The 23843-nt window shown below is 38.6% G+C and overlaps 1 protein-coding gene across 1 annotated transcript in view; it reads right to left on the reverse strand.

Moving 5' to 3' along the window:
• LOC133597366 (FXYD domain-containing ion transport regulator 3-like) overlaps positions 1-23843 on the reverse strand; it is a 26047-nt gene continuing 2204 nt past the window's right edge. The window contains exons 2-8 of the mRNA XM_061950246.2: positions 8560-8616; positions 6822-6854; positions 6490-6513; positions 2438-2512; positions 2321-2357; positions 2179-2222; positions 1-540 (exon numbers count right to left, since the gene is read on the reverse strand). Of these exons, the coding sequence (XP_061806230.1) occupies positions 521-540; positions 2179-2222; positions 2321-2357; positions 2438-2512; positions 6490-6513; positions 6822-6854; positions 8560-8593 (267 nt within the window). The 5' untranslated portion in view covers positions 8594-8616 and the 3' untranslated portion in view covers positions 1-520. The remainder of the gene's footprint in view (positions 541-2178; positions 2223-2320; positions 2358-2437; positions 2513-6489; positions 6514-6821; positions 6855-8559; positions 8617-23843) is intronic.

Raw genomic sequence — 23843 nt, forward strand, 5'->3', positions numbered from 1 at the left:
TTTTGTGTGTGATTTTAATGATTCTTTAATAACAGAAACATGACAGAGATTCTGTGTTTTTAAACCCCAGCATCCACCATATTGCCCAATGAAGCTAAAACGATCATAAATTATTAACTCTTAACATGTATTTCTGTTTGACATGAATATATGCACATTGTTAGGCTGCTTACAGTAACTTACGACTAGCTCAACCTTTTTTCTATACACAAAGACACAACTACAAATAGTAGTGCGATACATTTGACACAACCTATTTAAAGGATTTTTGGTACTATGTTTGTGGAAAAGGTTGACTTGAATGACATGGAGTAATATTACGTGTGTGTACAAGGGTGTTCGCGTCCAACTGTGTATGGAAGAGCGGGCAGTTTTCTGGTACAAATAAATCACAAAAGACCGCCACATCTTACAACTTCCTGTTGTTTCCTGTAACAATGAAAAAGCCTCTGCTTGGGTCTCAAATGCTGCAGCTTCCTCAGAATCTGACTTCTGCGAGTCATTGTATTCTTGTCAACTTCTAGCAATCACAGGCACGACCTGCAGACAAATAGTAAGACATTTTTTATTACACATTTTTATACTTTACTACAGGAGTTCTTGACCTTTTTTTACCTCAGGGCCCAACTTTTCCACTACAGAGTGGCTCAAGACAGACTCAAATAATAACACTGAATTAATAATCTTATTCTAAACTTTATTTGTATTCTATAATTATACAACCCTAATCCTAATCCTAATTTACAGTTTAACAGGATAAACAATGTCAAATGAAAGCGTGTGTAAATCACAAAGATTATTAGGCTGTTTAGAAAAATAAGTACTAATCAAATACACTGCAAAAGAAAATACTCAAAAACACAATTACTCAGTGCGAAAATAAATAAATTGAACTAAATAAATAATGATATTCAATGTATCCATCCATCCATTTTCTACCGCTTGTCCCTTTTTGGGGTCGCGGGGGGTGCTGGAGCTCACCTGCATTCGGGCGGAATGTGGGGTACACCCTGGATAAGTCGCCACCTCATCGCAGGGCCAACACAGATAGACATACAACATTCACAAACTAGGGCCAATTTAGTGTTGCCAATCAACCTATCCCCAGGTGCATGTTTTTGGCGGTGGGAGGAAGCCGGAGTACCTGGAGGGAACCCACGCAGTCACGGGGAGAACATGCAAACTCCACACAGAAAGATCCCGAGCCCGGGATTGAACTCAGGACTTCTCAGGACCTTTGTATTGTGAGGCACATGCACTAACCCCTGTAGCACCGTGCTGCCATATTCAATGTATATGTTTCTTAAATAAACTATCAATAAAATTTGAGTGCAAATGAAATTACAGCTTCACCACTTTAGTCACAATTTTTGCGCTTAAGAAACTTATGTATGCCTTTAGATCCAAACTTCTTTTGTTATTCTGATATTGTCATTACTGCATTAGGTGGTGGAAAAGGGTATTACAACTGAGTACCGCTGCGGCCCATACGGACCACCGCTGAGAAACACAATATTTTTTGGCGGTCCTCTAAGGGGCGCTTACGGCCCAACTATGGGCTTTATGGTTAATAATCAATGCTTTACTCTAATATTTGCTCATAAATCAATACAGTTTCATCAAAGTCATTCTTTATAATGTCACAGAGGGTTTATTAGATCTGTATATCATTTATGTTAACTATTTTGGGATGAATTTAACTTTTTGCAGTTGGGCTAGACCCCTATATTCCTTCCTTCCCTGATCTTAGATTTCAATGAAGAGTGGAAGCTGTAATAGCAGCAAAGTAGAAACAAACTCAATATTTTATATAATAATTTGCTATTTTACTATTTGTAATGCCGTCGGTGTTACATAACAGGTTGCCTGAAAGCACCTTTCTCTCCCTGCGAGGCACCACCTTTTGAACCGCGAGGACCAGGTCGCTTCTCTTCAACATTAAGCTACACTCCATACTGTGTCAGTGTGTTTGACATGAGGCAATTCACAGTGAAACAGGTGGACAATGAAAATATAATGAGACTTTAGCAAGATAGCAAATGGGTGGGAAAATCACCAATGTTTCAGCAGGAGTATTTTGCTGTACACAAGTATACTGTACATATGGGTTATTGTGTGGAATTATTGGAATTCTATAAGGCACGTTGTGCACGTGTATGGTAGCTGTGCACACATTACCTTGGTCGGCAAGCATTGCCTGAGTATTGCTTCCTGCCCTCCTCCTGCGGTGAAATGAGCACACAATGGGAAACACAACATTTAGTTTGTAGCTGTTATACACTTTGCAAATTATATGCAAGTGTTAGACTCCAAGTATTACCGTTTGTCCTGCTTGAACTTGCACCTGCAGTGGCCACCTGAGCCAAGATAAATAACAATTGTATGACAGTCCGTGTCCAGAAGTGAAAATAATTGCATATTATGCATAATATCTTACTGAAAAGGATGGTAATGCCAATGAGACAAAGGACAGCTGCCAAAATCAGACCTCCGACACGCAGTCTGTGGTAGTCTGTGAAAACACATCAGGGTTTCCATCAGATGATACAGAAACATACTGTAGAGTTGTACATAATATTGTTTACAATGAAGGTTGAATCAATTTTAGTGCAAAGGTACTTTCAGAAATAATTTAGGTACTGCTTGTCTGTGAGACTTTCCATTAAACCTGTAAATTTTTATTTTTACTGGCATCTCAAAATTATTACTCGTATACTGTAGTATTTTTTCAAAATGTTGTTCAGTTCATAAAAACATAATTAAATAAGATAAAAAGTGTGTGTTACTTGTAGGGCTGAGTACCTTTTCACCTTTCACATTTGAACCGATACTATGCCAATACCTGTACTCAAACTGTACACATTCTTGGTACTTTTGTGTGTTAATAAAATAAAATTGTTTGATAATAACATATTTCTAATGTAACATTTTCAAGTGAGCTGTTTAAGATAAATGTGCTGTGCAGTTGTCATATATTGTTTTACTATAACATTTCTAAATCTCATTTGCAAGTATTACATAGTAGACTTCATATGCAGTTGCAATGCCAAAACGTTAGATGGCAGTGGTGTATAGGCTACAGCAGTGATGGGCAAGCTACTTGGAAAATGTAGTAAGCTAAGCTACAAGTTACTCTCAATTAAATGTAGCTACGCTGCAGGGGAAGCTATCCCCAGAGAATTGTAGCAAGCTTCACTACAAGCTACACAGCAAAAGTAGCTTGCTACGTCAAAGGTACATTTAACGGCATTAAATATATGGCCCCGCATGTATAATATCAATGCTGATGCAACTGAGAGTGTACAAGTGGAACCAATAAGGGTCCATTACTATAAACTATCTGTCATTTCACTGGAGACACCCTACAACTACCTCTAGGAGTCCCGGCACCCCAATATGTATTTATGTTGTTTGCCTTTTTTTTAGTCCACCACTATAATGTTATTAATTTTCTCTACTTACAGTAAAAAAAAACAATAACTATCTACATGTGTATCTTGACATAAAAACAATGACTGGTTTGGGAACAGTTCATGGTATATGGAAGAATGGCCGTGCGCGACCCGAGGGTCCCTGGTTCAATCCCCACCTAGTACCAACCTCGTCATGGCCGTTGTGTCCTGAGCAAGACACTTCACCCTTGCTCCTGATGGGTGCTGGTTAGCGCCTTGCATGGCAGCTCCCTCCATCAGTGTGTGAATGTGTGTGTGAATGGGTAAATGTGGAAGTAGTGTCAAAGCGCTTTGAGTACCTTGAAGGTAGAAAAGCGCTATACAAGTACAACCCATTTATCATTTATCATTTATGTGCAGTAAAACATTTCATGAACTCAATTCCCCTTAATGTGTGTTCCTATATTTGTGTTCCACGTATTCGATGAAGAGAACAGTTATGATTTTGGTTTACAGAATAAACAACTAAAAAAGTTTTGGGCATTGTTTTTGCTAAACACATACATGTGTCTAAATATGGCCAAGGACACACATTATTGTGGGTTTCCTGCATGTCATCTTCATTACTAAAAAAAAAATCTAATCTGCTGGAGAGAATTCCTTCGCCTTTTTCAAGTATGTTTTTTTTTTTTGAGTCGTCAGCTTGAAGCGTACTTCTGTCTCTGACTCCTTCTTCATCATGTGACATAAGTGCGTGTCTGCTATGATTTTGCTTACTAGTTTGGACGCCTTATCTTGCCTCTGATTGGCCAGTCAGTAATGTTTCGCCCTAACCCAGGGGTCGGCAACCCGCGGCTCCGGAGCCGCATGCAGCTCTTTGATCACTCTGATGCGGCTCAGCTGCATACTTGCCAACCCTCCTGGGAGATTTCCGGATTTCGGTGCCTCTCGCAGAAATATTAACATTCCCCGATTTTCACCCTAACAATAATAATAAGGGCGTGCCATGATGGTACAGCATTTAGCACCCTCTACAATCTGTACAAACAGCGTGCCAGCCCAGCCTTTTGTTGTATGCATCTTCTGCTTGCACACGCAAGTGACAGCAAGGCATACTTGGTCAACAGCCACACAGGTTACACTGACGGTGGCCATATAAAACAACTTTAAGACTCATACTAATAATGCGCCACACTTTGAACCAAAACCAAACAAGAATGACAAACCCATTTCGGGGAAACATCTGCACCTTAACACAACATAAACACAACAGAACAAATACCCAGAATCCCATGCAGCCCTGACTCTTCCGGGCTACATTATACACCCCTGCTACCACCAAACCCCGCCCCCCCGACCCCCCAGCCCTCCGTGCGTCGGTTGAGGTGGGTGGGGTTTGGTAGCGGGTGTGTATAATGTAGCCCGGAAGAGTTAGGGCTGCATGGGATTCTGGGTATTTGTTCTGTTGTGTTTATGTTGTGTTACGGTGCAGATGTTCTCCCGAAATGTGTTTGTCATTCTTGTTTGGTGTGGGTTCACAGTGTGGCGCATTATTAGTAAGAGTGTTAAAGTATTTTATCCCACCACCGTCAGTGTAACCTGTGTGGTTGTTGACAAAGTATGCCTTGCTGTCGCTTACGTGAGCAAGCAGAAGCCCCATACAATGTGAGGCTGGGCCGGCACGCTGGTTGTAGTGGGCGCTAAATGCTGCACCGTCATGGCACGTTCGAGAGAATAGTGGCCCTGAAATTCGTAGTCTGCCAGAAAAATCGGAAGGGTTGGCAAGTATGACGCTGTCAAGCGCCATTCATATAAAACTTGCGGGCCGCACTAACATTAAATGATCATATTAGGGTGTGGGCGGCGTGTCTGAGACCCTTGGTTTATACATAGCACAAAGCAAAAAAAAAACTTTGTACGCAGTGTTATTTCATTTTAAATTTCAAAAGATTTCTGTGGCTCCCATTGTTTTCTTTAATTTGTGAAACTGGTCAAAATGGCTCTTTGAGTGGTAAAGGTTGCCGACCCCTGCCCTAACCTTAGCCAATTGTGACTCATCATGCAAACATCAACCAATCATCATGGATTTTCTCCATATGTATGAAAGTTTTCTTATTTATCCAGGTCATTGTATTTTCTCAATATTTTTCTCTCTTTGTAGCTTGTAACTTTGATGTAAGCTACCTAGCTACGTGGGTCTAAAAGTAGCTAAGCTACAGGAAAAGCTACTTGTTAAAAAATAGCTAAACTACTGCCAGTCTACTGAAAAATGTAGTTAAGCTACATAGCTTAGCTACATGTAGCTTGTTACTGCCCATCACTAAGCTAAGAAGTAGTCTTTGCCAGGAATTTGGATGTGCCAGTTTCGTCTTATGATGAACCCTACAAAGTGTTTATACTGTAAGTATTGCACTTTTTACACACTTGCTGTTTAATTGTAATGTGCATCTTAGCTGTAGTTTTAATTTCCAAATTTGAAGGTGTTAAAGTTAAAGTTAAAGTTAAAGTTAAAGTTAAAAGTTAAAGTACCAATGATTGTCACACACACACTAGGTGTGGCGAAATTATTCTCTGCATTTGACCCATCACCCTTGATCACCCCCTGGGAGGTGAGGGGAGCAGTGGGCAGCAGCGGTGGCTGCGCCCGGGAATCATTTTGGTGATTTAACCCCCAATTCCAATCCTTGATGCTGAGTGCCAAGCAGGGAGGTAATGGGTCCCATTTTTATAGTCTTTGGTATGACTCGGCCGGGATTTGAACTCCCAACCTACCGATCTCAGGACGGACACTCTAACCACTAGGCCACTGAGTAGGTTGAAATTGACATGTAAAATCACTAATGCTAATCAGTAGCATGTATATAGCAAAGCCAATTTTAATTAGCATCAAGCTAGCACATTTTGGAAGAGTGGAGACTTACTTTACGTTTGAGCATTTTCTATGATGCATTATCTGAGTACTGTACACTGCTCCAATACTTACACATCTCATCGTATTTCTCACTTGTCCATCAAGACCCCAGTGATAAACATGATCCATTCCATTAGATTATAAATAATGATAATTCAAACGAGTAGATAGAAAAACATCAATTACCAAAGGTAAATGGGTCATCTTCAGCTGTAACGACAAAAAACAAAATTTGTTTAAAGTTATTAGTACTGTATGAGTGTCAGGTACAATCACATACATAAGCATCCAAATACCAAACAGTCACAAGATAAAGTCAACAGTAAGACAAGCACGCTCCATGGCCCAGTTTGATTCCCTCACTAATGATTGACCATCAATGGACACTGCAGGGTGCATTTTCTGCATATTAACACCACAATATAGTGGTCCCTTTTTTGTAATTTAACCGTTTAAACCTTCACATAAAGTTAGTTGACAAAAATGAAATAATTGATAAAAAAATCAAGTAAACTTACAATTATTTTCTTCAGCAAATGCCAGGGAGACGACTGCAAAAGATCAAGGAGAGAAGCACAAATTAGTTTCAGATTAATCACAGGGGTGATGCGGATTAATTTTGAATAATTACGATCTAATATAAATCATTTGAATCTATATCCGTTGTTTCATTTTGCACGATCAAAGAGACTCAAGAAAGAAGAAGGATGTGAGCAAACAAATGTGTTAGTAATTGCTATTAAGAGGAAAAGGGGTAGGGATTAATAAACTCATCTTCTCCCTACTCCTTTTTGGACATGTTGTCATGAGAAAATGGAAATGCAGTATGTGAAACATGTGCTGTATCATATTGTAACTGTATGAAGGTTCGAAATAAACTTAAACCATAACAACCATAACTTTAACGTGTTTATTCAACCCCTTTAATAATATCATGTTCATGTTTTGCTATGCAAACGTTTATCCACATTAATGTGGACCTGACCTGTTACTCTTTATGTGTTAATAATGTGCTATTTTAAGCCGGGAGTGCTTCTGTGAAAAGACAAGTCTTTTTCCTGCAGGTCGACTGTTCTGTCACGTATTTTGTTTTATTTACATTTCCTAGTAAAAGGGCCCAACGTGCTGTTTAACGTCTTCCATATTGACTTGTTTCATTCTGCAGCCTGTCACTACTGAAGCAACTGCTCATTAATGCATGTGCGACAGTAACATTACTTGGACTAACTGCCATAAATAGTTCCATGTCGATATAAATGTTGATATCATTTAAGAATTTGCAATACAGTCAAACTGCAACTTAATAGATAAGAGGTGTCTCACAGCTAATTGTTATGCTTTATGTTTGCATACAAACATTTGAGTTACAAGCATTCCAACATGAAAATCTAATTTCCCCTCGGGGATGAATAAAGTACTATCTAATCTATTCTAATCTAATCAACTGTCACAGTGAAACCTGTAAGATCTGCAAAAAATATCCGGTCTTACTCGCTAGCATTAGCTTACAGCTCGGGATCGATATAACCTTGTTTTCCAAGCATAGGATGGAAGAACATGCATGTGAAGGACAGTGCTGAGAAGAAGTGGATGATATTCTCTGAATTCAAGAAAGAAATCATCAAAAACATGACAGAGCATGTCGCCAACTTGGCAAAGCAATGTGAGCGTATCACTGCTACTCTTCAACATATTGAAGCAGAATGAGTATAACACCAGTCAAAAATTTTAAAATAATATCAAAAGAGGAGACATTTATCCATGAAAATATAGAAAAGCTACTGATGGTGTTTTTGATGGAGAAGCAGCTAAAAGAAGATACCATAGAAGTCCACTCTACAAAGTAAATACTGTACATTATTATTACATTTCTTCACAAAACTACTGTACTTGTTTGTTGTACATTCTATTTTGTTTTTATACAATATTTTTAATCAAAAAGTTTTTGTTTTTGTTTTTAAAAAGGTATGTTGTGCTGTTTGGGGGGGTCGCAAGCACCAATTAAATTGTTTTCAATTAATTTCATAGGTAAACGTTTATTCAAGATACAATTGTTTTGAGTTAAGCGCTCTGTCACAGAACCAATTAAGCTCCTAAGTGGAAGTACTACTGTAATACATACACACACTGACTTACACAGAAATTTTGAAAAGGCCCACGGTTGCCTGCATTATAGAGGGCAGTGGATTTTGAAATGATGATGTATTAACATGAAACAAAGCTTTATGGACATAACTTTTCATTTGCTTTACTCACTTGTCATCAACACCAACGCACAGATTTTTGACATCTTCTCACTTGTTGCTCTTCTGCCTGAAAAGACAATTAAAAGTCAGTCATATGAAATTATTTACTCCACAATGAATTATACAGAGACATTTTTGGTACACACAGTCAACATAGATGCATCATTTCAAATTAATTGTGCTACAATTATGTGTTATGGATGGATGGATGGATGGATGGATGGATGGATGGATAGTTATGTGGGACATGCACGGAGAATGAAAGAAGTGGGCTCTGAGCACAGACACATATTGTAACATCCCGTAAGCTCACAGCGAGGTGCATTCACAAACACCCGAGCTCTTAACGGTACAACGTTATTCACATGAATCTTTTACCCCTCACCTATGCAGCGCGCCTAATAGAATGCCACCCTTTACAATTGCCCATGTGGCATAAACGCTATGTAACCTATATAAGTGATTCTCAGTCTGTGGTACGTGTGTAGTGCACTCTCCCACTCACCACCGTGATTATAAACACTATAATTTGTCTATAAAATAGTTATAACTATACATCTGCTTAACATTGTAAGCCTATTAACATTAAAGGAAACAACACACTGGTCTTTCCTTGTCTCCCACCGTGGTTACAGTGAAGCCAAGTGCTATATACGCTTCATCATATTCTGGTAGGCAAAAAAAGAATGTTCCCCAAAGTCACATGTGCCCCCCTGGCATCGCCCCACGCTCCCCCAAGGTTCCCGCCCCACTATTTGAGAAAGACTGGTGTAGTGGTACGTCAAAGAATCTCTTGATTAAAGTACAGTGTTTTATTTTCTAGTATTCAAACACACAATTATCATTCAAACTGTGTGCTATGATACAGTGGCCATAACTATCAAATATAATTGGTGAATAAAACCTCTGCTTTGTTTTTAATGACTACTTAGGCCTACTACAGTACTGTATTTGAATGTTGGTCATTATGATGGTACTTTGAGAGCCAAGTGATTTCTAGGATGGTACTTGGTGAAAAAAGTTTGAGAACCACTGACCTACAGTATATAATATGTATAATGTGATATGATTCTGTTCTCTAACATGAATACATTGGAATACAATACTTATGTCTGGAATGCACCCGCTTAGTCTAGTATTAACAACGAAAACATTTCATTGTAGCTGTGGCACATTCAAAGGCAAAGTGTTCCTCCCGTATTTGATATAATATCCCATATCAGTGGCAGAAATCACATAACATTGTATGTGGTCAAGTTTTTTCTTGGCAAAGTCAAAGAGGTTCCTTCTCTTCACAAATGAAACCTACAAAGAAATATGTGACGTTTTGAATGTTCTCAGAAATGGTCATATATTTCCAAATGTGATGATTTGTGCAGCAAGACATTAATGGACAATAGAGAAGCACAACACACGTTATATAATTTTTCCAATCAGACAATAGTACAGAAACATGATCTGTTGTTGTATCTCTGGCTAATGCATTACACTTGAGTCATGTAAAAGCCTTGTCTTTTTAACTATGGGCTTATTACATTAAATATTAATTAAGCATATCCCCATACACTGTAGATGTCTGATGCCTCCATCTAAATATTTTTTTTCACAATTTAGCGTTCTCAGGTGACACACAAATCCATCACAACATTATCAGACTGTTAGTCTTGTCTGTAATACTTCTTTAATCATATAATTTTTTAAATATTAAAGTGTATCGACGTGAGCTTTTACTGCACAAGTTGTGACAACTGCAATTAGATTCTAGGTTGTCCTATCCACTTTGTGTCTATGCAACGACGACAAGTGCAAAAGGTAACACAGACACCTTCTGCATCACTGCAGTGATTTTCCACTGCTGCCCTTCTGTGCTCGACACACTGTTTCTCACTAAGGAGCAAACACACCTGTTTTCATGCAGCACTTATATAATTTCATACTTTGATAACTTCTGTAAACTTTTTTTTAATCTACACCTGTACCACGATTTGAGAAAGGTCATTATGATCGACAGACACACAAGTGAATTTACACTGTCAGCGTACAGATTCTAAATAACTACAAAGATGAAAGTTGAACATTTAAGGTTCTGTATGATAAAAAAGTAGGGCGTGGGAGAAATAATCTGCTGTTGGTATTTGCAGCTTGGCAGAAAGATGGAAAAGAAGAGTGGGGCAAGTGCTTCTCTCCTAGTGCCTCTCCACAGCAACCCATGGTGAAGCAGTGGGAATGCTCAGCATGGGAAACAAGCCAACAACCACTAGAGGATGGTTCACCTCAGGAGAGAACGTGCAAACATTGAGGAGTGCAATGAGGAGGAGACTGAAACACGAGAGAAAAGGGCAGGGGGAGAGGAGAGTACCCAGAGGACAAACTGCAGGTGAAAGGCTGTATGCGGCTGAGAGGACAAAGAAGAGTTGTGTGCGTAGTGGTAGAAGGGGTGGCGCCTACGTCCTCTTGTTTGAAGATCTAAATCATTGTTAGTTTAAGGTAAAGCCAGGAAGTGAGAGCGACAGCAATATTTTCACATAATGTGTTTTAGGGCAAGGTCACACTGGGCAATTTCTACCATGCTTGAGCCCGTTTTGCACTGAAAGTCTGCTTTTTTTTTTACAAGTGCATGCATGCTTACTCATGGATTGGCGCACAACCTGGTCATGTTCTATAATCGTACTGTACCTATGCACGGTACAACAGACCTGGTCCACTGTGAGTGCACCCTATATAGCTAAAGAAAGGGGTGTGCATAAACAGGTGTCGTACAAAATTCCAAAACTAGGCATATGTTGAGTGTTTTAATCAGACACAAAATACTACCACAGAAGGACACAAGTCATTGCGTGAAATGAAAACATTTCTAATAAAAAATATGTAACATATTTTAATGGGATATAATTGATAATTTATTCAAATATTTAAGAGTGGTTGTTTGCAAATGAGCCACTGAGGACACTTTGAGGTTACCTTGGCTTCTGCATGGCCCACAATCCCTCTGGAGACATGTCTCCTGCCCTGCCTGGTCTCAGGATAAAGACTTTTCTGTTCTGGCTCTGTCATGCTCTGTCTCCGACTGTTCCCTTTTTTGGATTTCAATCTTTTTTGCTGTTTTTTTCTTCTACATTCATTCATCCCTTTCTAGCTCACACTTTTACTATAACAGCACATAACACACAGTAGTTTAGTTTGATACAGTATGAGAATTTTTCCCTTGTAGTTCTAAAAAGTATCAAATTAACAAACTAGCCGTGCCTTTGGTTGATATGATACCAACAGAAAGGAGTTAGACACACTAGTCAATTGATTGGTTGACAGAAAATGTCCACTTGTGTATGACAGCAACAATGGAATGGGAGCAACACAAAGCTCCAACAAAGCATTTATTCTAAGAATTAGCCACATGACCAAGAGGAAGTTACACTGCTGGATGTCTTCTAATGTCATCCTTTGTTTACTGTTCTTTGGCAAATTCATTGGTGGGCTACATTGTGGTGTTGCAATGATGCCACACTATTTGCATAGCTGACACTCCACAATGGAAACACAAACCACATGAGGGTGTACCAGTTCATACAGGTTGCAACTTGTTGAACATAAACGGTAGCAATTGGTGGAAATGTGGCGTTATGTACCCACTATTGCTCATATTCACACTCTACTCATGAGGTTGCCCAACCAGTGAGACTGTAACAATACTTTAATACGCTTATGTACGAGTCTGTGTTAGAACCCCATCAACTCCCATGACCACAAACAAATACATGGGTGGCAGTGGAGGAAAGGTCACCAGATCAACTTTTACGTAACATTTGACTTGTTAAGACTCTTAACAAATAACTATGGCATGTTGCAAAGAGTTACACTGGAAAGTGTTAGGACATTGACTTCCGAATGAATATCAAAATGCTTTGGAAGTGGACACAAAGGTTGATCCTTTTACATACACACACATATACATCAAGTTAAATGTGGTACTAATTACTCAAATGTTATCAAGTTAACAGCACTTATGACAAAAATGTATTAGTATCTTTTGTGCATACTTTATTTTGTGCATGCATGATAAGGAATGAGATGGAATGTGTTGTGCACAATGTCTGACTCACATTGTTGTTACTATTTTTCCCTCATTACACCCACCCACTTAAATACTGGACAACGACCGGTATGCTTGCATGTGTGTGTTCCTGTTGTGCACTACAAAGACAGCTGTTGTCCTGTGGCATGTTTTATTCCCAAATTAGCAGCACTGAATTCCAGCTTTTGACACAAGGCTGAGATAAAGTTAAACTTATACTTCACTCGATGCTGCTTCATTTAGTCGATACATGACTTTGAGAACTCTTTAGATATGTGAATATTTAATTAAGCAGGCAAATAAAGTGATTACTAGTAACAAAAGGGTAGATGGGCTGGATGAATGATTAGTAAACATCCAGTTGAGTTATAAATGAAAAGTGTGATCCAAAGGAAATGATGGTTTGAGACGAGGAGAAATAGGAATAAGCGTTTGTGAAAGGAAAAAAAGGGACAGTCATAGGAATTAGGGAGTGGAGCATACTCAGGCAATGAGTCACATAACACATTGCTAGAAATGATCCTCCATGCACAACAATTCTTCTCAAAAAAAGAGGAGAAATATAATCTTGGAGAAAAATTTATTTTAAAACATTTGTATGCACGTACAACACTTAAGACCTTCAGTATATCAGTATGTGGAATTAAATTATGGAATGGATTAAGCAAAGCAATCAAACAATGTACTAATATGATCCACTTCAAGAAACTCTTCAAACTTAAAGTGTTTACAAAGTACAAAGAACAAGAACCATGACAAACATTCTCAATTTATTTCATCCATCCATTCATTCATTCATCCTCAAAATAAACTTACTTATCTCATCATATGAAATATGACTTACTTCACCAATTATTATTATTAAATTATTATTATTTATTTATTTTTATTGTGATTACTTATGGAGTATATTGTAAATAAATTGTGAATAGGAAGTGAACAAAAAGTTTTAGCAACTGTTATGTAAAAGAAAAGGGGTAGGATTAAATAAGCTCTGCTTCTTCCTACTCCTTTTCGAACATGTTGAAAAGAGAAACTGGAAATTGTGATGTATCATGTTGTATGCTTGCATGTTCGAAATAAACTCAAACTCAAACTCAAACAAAAGTCCTTCCATAAACTCAAATCAGATTCAAGGAAACATATGATGATTCAAATCTAGATTTAACGCATTTCCTTTTGGTCTTCATCTATCTATCCATTTCCTACCGCTGGTCCCTTTTGGGGTCACGATGGGGGCTGAAGCCTATCCCAGCTGCACTCGAGTGGAAGGCAGCGTACACCCTGGACAAATCGCCACCTCATAATATTGGATATGCTTTGGTGTAAATGTTAAATACATTTTGCTCCACAGTCACATTTATAACCTTATTTCTTAGTTTGTCTGCAAACAGTTAATGTGTGGAGGCGTTCCCTTTAGATGCAAATGAACCCCTCTATGTTCAGCCCTCTCCAAAAGTTTCAGAAATAACACCTTGAACATGTACACTGTTAAATATATATCTTGAAAACAAACATCATCGCTATTTTTTTGGCACGGTTCTGCACATTCTCAAGCTGCATTTATCAGCATTTAACTCACTGTATGTTGCAAGTCAGTGTAATTGTGTGCATGCCACGATTAGAAAAAATATTACAGGGTAACCCCCAAAAAACACAACCCACACATCTGTGAATACATCTGTTCATTTTAATTGTTCTTATTTTCTTGTTCAGGGTATACAAGTCAATTTTGTGCATGAAATATTGGAAAAAATAGTCTTCCCCAACCTGTTTTGGTCAATCAATGAATATATATTCTTTGTGAAGGCATATTTCTCCAACATGCACATTTTTGGAGAACATTTTGGTGTCTGTTCAAAAAGTATGGGACTGTGCAAAATGTAAATTCTAAAATCCCAAAGAGGAGTGTGTTAGAATATTTTTTCACCAGAGTTTTGAGGCTAATCCAACTGTGTTCGGGCTAAACGTGAACAAAACAGTCCCGCGTAAAATATTGTGGACAAATAAACACGGAAATATTTTTCTTTTGTAGATACCAGAACAGTCGGAGGTGTGACGATGCCGTATGTTGGCTGTTGTGGCGATACCAAGATGCAGAAAAGGCGAGCGTCATGGCAGAAGGTCGTCTCGCTCACCCTCCTTATATTCCGGCTAAAAAATATAAGGTTCTGGATCATCATTTTTTCCAAAGTAATTGTTGTTTACGGAGCCCCTAAAGCATGGGTCTCAAACTCAATTTACCCGGGGGCCACTGGATGCAGAGTCTGGGTGAGGCTGGGCCGCAAGAAAAGATTTCTTAAAAATGTTTTCTTTAAATGTCTTTATTTTTATTTGCAACACAAAATAAAATCCAAATATAAATGAACAAAATGAGAATTAAGTAAATAAATCAGTCATAAGTAATAACAATAATAATTTGATTTCTCCAGTCAGCCACAATGTATACACATACTTACTATGTGAGACGTAACAATAAATAAATCCGTGAACCTGAACATGGCTTGAACATGGCTTCTCTTGCCTACTTCTTGCTGCTAGACACCTGGCAGCGCTTCCTCTCGCATAGCTGAGCTACATTTGGCTGGAGAGAGGAAGCAGTTGAGACCCTCAGTATGGCTTGAAGATGATCATCAGTAAGTATGAACCTGTACTTGGACTTATTGAAGTTCAAGGTGGAGAAGAGCTTTTCGCACAAGTATGTGCTCCCAAAAAGGCACATGGTCCGCTTGTACATCCGGGAAAGCTCAGGGAAGCTGGGAGGCAATTCTCTCAAAAATTGTCAGGTGTCGCGGTGTGACTGCAGCTAGGCACGTAAGAAAACCCTCGTCTCCATGGCAAAGTTTCTGTCGCTTTCACTCATCTGCCGCTTTTCCACTAACTCAGGGGTAGCCAACCCAGAACGTTGAAAGAGCCATTTTGGACCCAAATAACAAAAATCGGGGCTCGCCGTGGAGTTTACAGTTAGGGTAGCACAATTAGCCCCAAGCGGGCTAACATCACGACTAACGTGTTACACGTCCGATTCGCCCAGCGACTCTCTGTCGGAGTATCAGCGCTGGGGTCCAGTGCACTACAGTTTTGTATTGTCGCTCGGTCTTTCGGCGCAGTGCATCGGAAGCTACCGGACCACTCGTCTCCCCGACCCAGACTGTTAACAGCGGCGCCGGGGGAGGGAGCGAGAGAGAGACACACACACAGTGACAGAGAGAGAGAGCGAGAAAGCAAGCAGGCGGGCGAGCGAGGGACGGAGGAAGAGCGCGTGCGGGTCTAGTGGAAAAGCGGCAAAACGTTTCTCTACTTGCATCACGCAAGTGACGTCAATGTTCGGCCCTTGAGAGCCATATACCACACCGTGATTGGTAGATTCATTCAGCTCCGCACACAACGCTGTCAAGCGCCATTCATATAAAACTTGCGGGCCGCACTAACATTACATTTTCATATTAAGGTGGGGGCCGCAAAATAACGTCTCGCGGACCACAATTGGCCCGCGGGCCGCGTGTCTGAGACCTCTGCCATAAAGAGACAGGGGGAAATTTTTTTTTTTAGATACGTATCTCGTGCGCATGAGAAACTTTTGCGTGAGCACAAGATAGTTTCTCGTGTGCACGAGATGTTTTCCCGTGAGCACAAGAAACATCTAGGGACATGGAGAAAATATTTTTTTAGATATGTTTCTTGTGCTCACGGGAAAACATCTCGAGCACACGAGAAACTATCTCAAGCATATGAGAAACTCTCTCGAGCGCACGAGAAACTTTTGCGTGAGCACGAGATAGTTTCTCGTGCGCACCAGATAAGTTTCTCGTGAGCACAAGAAACATATCTAAAAAAATATTTCCCCCCCAAAAAAATTCCCATGCGAGATACATATCGAAAACATTTTTTTCCTCCATGTCCCTTTAGGGGTTTCGTAGTTGTTGTCTCTCACAAAGTCTACATGATTAACATTGTTGCTGGGCAAGGGATCTGTGGTTCCAACCTCTATGTCACGTCTCACATGACTGGCTTGCTCATTATCTCTTAAAATGGTTTGGGGATCTCCGTGAGATTTTTACTATTTTGATCATATCTATTGACTGGCAAACTTAAGAAACATTTTTTTTTAGTTTTATGAATGAGATATAGATAATATAATATAATAATAGCTACAATATAGAGGCAACTTGTTTTTCCATTTTACTGGTACTTTAAGATCTTTTCTTTCAAACGTTTGCCTCTTATCAAATGCTTTCTTCTCAGTCCTATGGCCTTACTGTACGTTTGCTGCGGTCGCCAGATCTGGGCCAAGCAACACAAGCAGTTTTGTACTTCTTCCATAAATTTCTGCAATGTTAAATATTAAAGTAATCAGATTTGTTGTATTGAAGCTCGTCATTCTGGGAAAAAGCATTTTTAAACTGCGAGTGAAATGTCTTCTTCTTACCAGCGACTGCAGCACTATCATGATTTTCTCTCAACACAACAGGCGCAGTATCATGACATCACAAATATGCAGCCATACCATAGAGCAGGGGAGGGGTTGAGAAGCCAGGCAGTAAACCACAACAAAGATTAACGACAAACACAAAGATAATAAGCCTTAATTATTATGATTTTTCATTATTGGAATTATCGATATGTCGATAACGATCAGCCGCCGATTTTATCGTGCATCCTTTGGAAATACTAACAAAACTGAGCACCAAGACAAGAGGTGACACTAAACACAGGGAAATAACAAACGCAGTCCAAACTCTCATGTAGGATCATGACAGGAGTACATCACATGAGAAAGCATGACAGTCTCAGTACAAAAGAGCAGAGCACAAAGAAGGGGCCATGCAGGCAGAGAGCATGTACTGTTCTAGGATGCCCACGTAAGTGTTCCGTCAATCTGACATAACAATTGGCCCACTGTTAAAAACATCTACCATACGGGATGCCTATTTACAAAAATTATAAGAAGTCATCATAAGTCAAATAAATCTGCAGTGCTGAATTACTCAAAATTTCTGGAACGACTTTGGTAACGCATTTCGGGCAGTTTTGTCCAAACAGTGTTACCGCAAATGAGCAGTTGATCCGGTAGTGACAGGCTGAAAAACCGGACAAGTCAATAAGGAGGATGCTAAATGGTACGTAAAGCCCTCTGACTGGGAAATTTGAGTACAAAACCAACATAAAGTCTTTTTACTAAAGCACTTCCATCTTGAAATACCACATTTATAACAAAAAGCAGCAACAGGTCCACAATAATGTAGATAAATGTTTGTTTAAAAAAGAGACAGGTTTATTGTTTACATTCACATGATGTTAAGGGTTTTGAACAAATACATTAAGTTCATATAGGCCTGAGCCGATTATCAATAAGTCAATTATCAATAAATGAAAATGAACTCAATAACTTTGCCAGTATCGATAAATTGCTATGTTTGTGTCCTCTTAGTCACTCGCTTCGAATCAGGGTGCAAGAGGGTTCACTCTGTGCATCGCTCTCAGAACCTGAGTGGGTTTGTTCAATAGCAAAATTAAATGAATGGAATATACCCTCTTGTCAGTCATCTACAATTTTTGTCGCTGTGAGTGGAGGCAGGACTTCTAACTTCTGACAGTGAGGGAGCCTCGCTAATGGGAAGCACCACAAGTAAAGAAAAAAATAAGACAAAAAAATTATTGCAAAGCAATGTCACATTGTGGGAATTAGCAAGATTAGCCAATCAACACAAACAAACGAACCAGTGTGCCAGATTTACAGTGGCAGACAGGGCAAAAACAAACAAACAAAAAAAACCACCCGATCCAGTTTTTTCAATTGACAAAAAAAATGCACCTCAAGATGTTAATTATTTATTAAAGTGCAATTTTTGAGAATCCACTTTATTTTTATTGTTTACTTATGTAGGATAATCACAAGTTCATGACCTTCCAATTGCAATGGTAGAAAATACTAACTACATAATAAATTATTGTGTTTGAAAGAACTTGTGCAATATTATCATTATGATTACATTAGTGCTTAAATTGGTCTCAAAATAATGCTGACAATAATTTGTGGAAGAATATATTGTCTAGCAAAAATGTGTATCCACCCAGGTGCATATATATATATATATATATATATATATATATATATTTTAGAGCATATATATATCCATCCATCCATGGATGGATGGATGGATATATATATATATATATATTAGAGCTGCAACTAACGATTAATTTGATAATCGATTAATCTGTTGATTATTACTTCGATTAATCGATTAATAATCGGATAAAAGAGACAAACTACATTTCTATCCTTTCCAGTATTTTATTGGAAAAAACCCCGCATACTGGCGCCATGTTCATTCAACTTGCCAAATAAAACAAGGAAAATGTTACAAAAATGCACACTTTTGACACCCCTGCCATAGATAATAAAACATTTAATCCGATTAATCTATCGATAAAAAGCAGAGCCTGGCGACGCATGCGCGTTTATCATAACTCTCTCGCTCTCTGTCTCTGCCCCTACCTCACGAATGCTGCTGCGCGCACAATTTGTTTAGTTTTGAACCCCTTCTTAAACCTGAACGTACATTGTTAATACACGCAACCATAACTCAAAATGCCGGACATTTGAGGCATTTAAGAAACACCGCCCGGACAGCCGCGCAAAAAAGGACATGTCCGGTGAAAAGAGGACGTATGGTCAGTCTATCCTAGCCCGGTCGCTGCTAGCATGATCGGTTTCACCGGACATGTCCTCTTTTGCTAGCATGCTAGCAGCTAACGGGGTACGATAGACTGACCATACGTCTTCTTTTCACCGGACATGTCCTCTTTTGCGGAGCTGTCTGGGCGGAGTTTCTTAAATGCCTCAAATGTCCGGCATTTTGAGTATTGTTTACACAACGTACAGTACGCTACTTAATATGTCCGTGTGGAAACTTGTTCGGTACACCTCCGCACCAAACCGAAACCCCCGAACCGAAACCCCCGTACCGAAACGGTTTGATACAAATACATGTACCGTTACACCCCTATTATTTTGATTATTGTTTCTCAGCTGTTTGTAAATGTTGCAGTTTATAAATAAAGGTTAAAAAAAACAACAACAAAAAATCGTAGCCTCATCGCATGCGCATAGCATACATCCAATGAATCGATGACTAAATTAATCGCCAACTATTTTTATAATCGATTTAATCGATTAGTTGTTGCAGCCCTAATATATATACTTATATATATATATGTTCACTTTTTCTGAGTCGCTTTGCTCATGCAAAATGAACTACAATTAATACAGACTTAAAAAATGTATGGTATTTAATCATTATTAATCAAAATTTAACCACATCCACACAGTGATTAATCTTATTAGAAACTGTAATCGTTTAATAAAGTACAAGTAAAAACACTTTTTCTTAAATGATGCAACAAACCAGACAAAAGGGACATATATAGTCATGTAGTTCAGTACAAATGTTGGCACAGTTCCTTGAAATAGTCAGACTACAAAACACTGATTATTTAATTGTTTGTCTGTAAAGCGTACCACTTGTCAAGAACCTCAACAGTCCTTATCTAATTGCAGGTATATGTTTATAATCCCAATATTATGTCTTTTTTCTTATAATTTTTTTCCCCGAAAATTACTTTTTCCTCAACATTTGTGACTGCTCTTGGAATATTACGACTTAAAACTATACCATTATAGCTACAATCTCATCATGCTTTTTAAAGATGCATCCTTAACCCTCTACCAGCAAGCTTTGAGCTGATTAGCTCGCTTTGACAAGCTGTAAATAAAAGCTTTTGTGTAGAAAAGTGCATCTGCTTTGAAGGTCATTGGTGGATCCCTCAAAATAAATCATTGGCCTCCAATAAAGCTTCTAAATTTAGTGCGGTTGTGAGGCGCCAAAAGGGTGCAAGGAAAGGTGAGGAGTAGGTGCAGGTCAGTAAAAACAACGTCCTCTGGATGTCCCTCTCTCCAAGGAAGCCACCGCTTTCATCCTTCTTTTCTTTCTCTTTTTTAAGTCTGTGGTCATGCAAAGGGAAAGGAGAACAGCGAGTCTGTCTCGCCGGATAGGAAAGACAACTTTGTCTGTCATGAGAGTAAAAGCGAGAAATGTTTTACAGGAAATGTAATGTGTCAATACTGGAAAAATAGAGAGTAATGTCTCAGCTTTCACACTAATGTTTCTTTTCAACCACAAGTTCTCAGGGGATTTCATGCACCAGTCATCCTTTTCTCACAGTCAACAGGAGGAATATTGTTGGATTAAAACGCCAATTCCTTGTTTCTTTATCACGTTCAACAGCTGTGTTTAGCGAAACATGTAATATACATTTGATTGTGTGAGGTTAGAGCTGTCCTTATGTCTGCCTTCACGTCACTGTGTTCAAGATTGCAGATCACCAGCACACAATTTCATGTGCTATTAATATGTGTGTGTGACAATCATTGGTACTTTAACTTTAACTTTATTAATAATCAATTCTACTGTAGGTTGAGAGCGACGGTGGGAAATCCAAAACAGAACAGCTCACATATTGGATAACGACAGAGCGAAAAGTTCTCTGTTCATATTTTAAAGAATTAATATTCGATAGATTCGACAAAACAGTTGCAATAGCAGAATCAATGTCAGCACATGACTCCTCGCTGCGTGCCACCATTGTTGTTTGAATCAAATAGTCGCTTTGGCGCTACGTCACAACTATGAAATCCCGCCCGGCGATCCTGATTGGTTCTTTATTTTTTGCTATCTTGAAGGAGTTTGCAATGCCTTCGGGCCCAGATCCTTGTGTGGAGCTCAGTGAACTACAAGGATCTGGCGAGAGTCAGGTTAGACATAGGAGCAATATACTAAAACATTTGAACATAAAGCATGCTAGCACTATAAATGAAAGTCGCATTTTTGAACCGCGCTGAACTCATACCAGGCAGCAGGAGTAATCTGACGTAAATACAACAGGTACTAATGCCGCCTATAATGATAGCGCTATTACCTGTTAAATTGAAATGAATGCTATCTCATTCAGATGAGCAAGAGGAGACATATTCTAAATGGTTTATTTATTTATTTATGTCCTGTCCAGCTTCTCAGGCAAATCATATAGTTGATGTAGATGCTGTTCAGATTTACTTTACAAAAGTGTAGGATACTTCTCTTGTTGCCTTATTTGTATTTGACTTTATTAAATGTATTTATATTATCATTTGGTGCAGCCGGGCCGGAGCAGGAGGGGATAGAAAGAGAGAAAAAAGAAGACAGAGGGGGAAATTGTGGGGACAGGAGGGGGATTAGACAGAGAGACAAAAACAACAACAGCAAACACAACAACATTAGAGAAACATTAGCAAATACGACATGTACAAATATGATGGTAAAGGTGATAGCAAATAAGCAGTTAGCGAAAATAGAAAATAATACAGAAATGACAATGAGCATTATTACACTACAAATGGAGCAATATAAATACCAATAGAAATAGCGCTATTGATAATGAACAATACCAATAATTTACCTCTATTATCAACAATACAGTTGTTCAAATGCAACAATACATATACGTAATGGCATATATGTCATTACGTATATGTAATGACATATACGTAAATTTTGAATTTGAGATACGAAAGAATGCTGAAAAATGGAGGGGGAGAAAGAGAAGCAATCTACATTAACCTTGTAGATTGTTATAGTAATAATAGGTTAAGCTTTGTCAGTGTGCCATGTGTTATGCCCAGTTTACCCTAGGGCAACAACGTTAATATATGTTTGATGAAACGTGATTATGTGCATGAGTGTACGTATGCATATGTACTTGTATATGTACAGAATGTGTATATGTGTTTGTACAGTGAATGTATATGTACAGTATGTGTATATGTATGTTTGTACAGTGAATGTATATGTACAGTATGTGTATATGTGTTTGAACCGCGCTGAACTCATACCAGGCAGCAGGAGTAATCTGGCGTAAATGCAACAGGTACTAATGCCGCCTATAATGATAGCGCTATTACCTGTTAAATTGAAATGAATGCCATCTCATTCAGATGAGCAAGAGGAGACATATTCTAAATGGTTTAGAGGCGGGCAGTAATGGTGCCAGTTCTCGTCTGCCGCTAGCCTTCACCGCGGCAGGGAAGAGAGCCACTCGGTTTGTGGTCAAAAGCTTTCAACAATTTGCCACATAGATGCTCCTTCGGTAGGTGAATTGTAGTCAGAGAAAAGTTGCATGTTTTCCTCCAAACACATTTTCACTCAGTCATTATATTATACAAGTGAAACTCATAAATAAAGAATATTGTGTAAAAGTCGATCCATGTCAGCAAATCAACTTCAAATGTAAAACTATGTGAGATAAAGTCATTACATGCAAAGTGGCATATGTCAAGCCTTTGTTTATTATAATTTTGATGATCATGATTTACGGTTTTTGAAAACCCCACATTTTCTGAGATTTTCAATTCAAGGTTTTCATAAGATGTAAGCCATAATCATCAACATTATATCAAAAGAAAGCTTGAAATATCTTGTGTTGCATGTTATGAGCCTATGTCATTGTTTCACCTTGTAAATCTGAACAAACCGTTGCACGATATATTTTGGAGGCAGGTGACAAATATTCCTAAAAGTTTTAAAAATGTTACACATATGTTTTATCTTGTTAAATTCTACATAAATATTTTATTTATTTATTCTCAAGAGTTTTCAATGCTATTTTCTTCTTAAGACCTCACTGATAGCTTTGTAATGTCATGTTAGCTCTAAACTAAACAAAATTGATGCTAATCCATCTTTTTGTCATTTTTTTTCCAAAATAAGAATCAACAAGAGAACCGATAAAGAACCGAATCGTTAAGCAGAACTAGAAAAATCGTATCAATTCCCATCCCTACCCATAATGTACGATAATTTGACCGCTTCAAACCACAGCTATTAGCAAACACAAACAGGATGGGGCGTTGTAAATCTGCATTATAACCAATATTGTAATTTTTTCCTGTAGCAAGTGGTCCAAAGCAAAGGCAAATTGGTTATGAACAATATTTATTTAAAATACTACAATTTTAAGCTTCTGGTACGACAATTTGTCATTCCCTACCTGGCAACGCTCGGTGCCATTTATACAACAGACATTTTAGTCAGTGCAAATTAATATAGACCAGTGATTCCAAAACTATGGTAGTGGTACGCGGGCTCCTTATAGTGCAGTGGTTCTTAACCTGGGTTCGATCG

This window comes from Nerophis lumbriciformis, linkage group LG04 (genome assembly GCF_033978685.3).
Source record: "Nerophis lumbriciformis linkage group LG04, RoL_Nlum_v2.1, whole genome shotgun sequence".
Classification (NCBI taxonomy): domain Eukaryota; kingdom Metazoa; phylum Chordata; class Actinopteri; order Syngnathiformes; family Syngnathidae; genus Nerophis; species Nerophis lumbriciformis.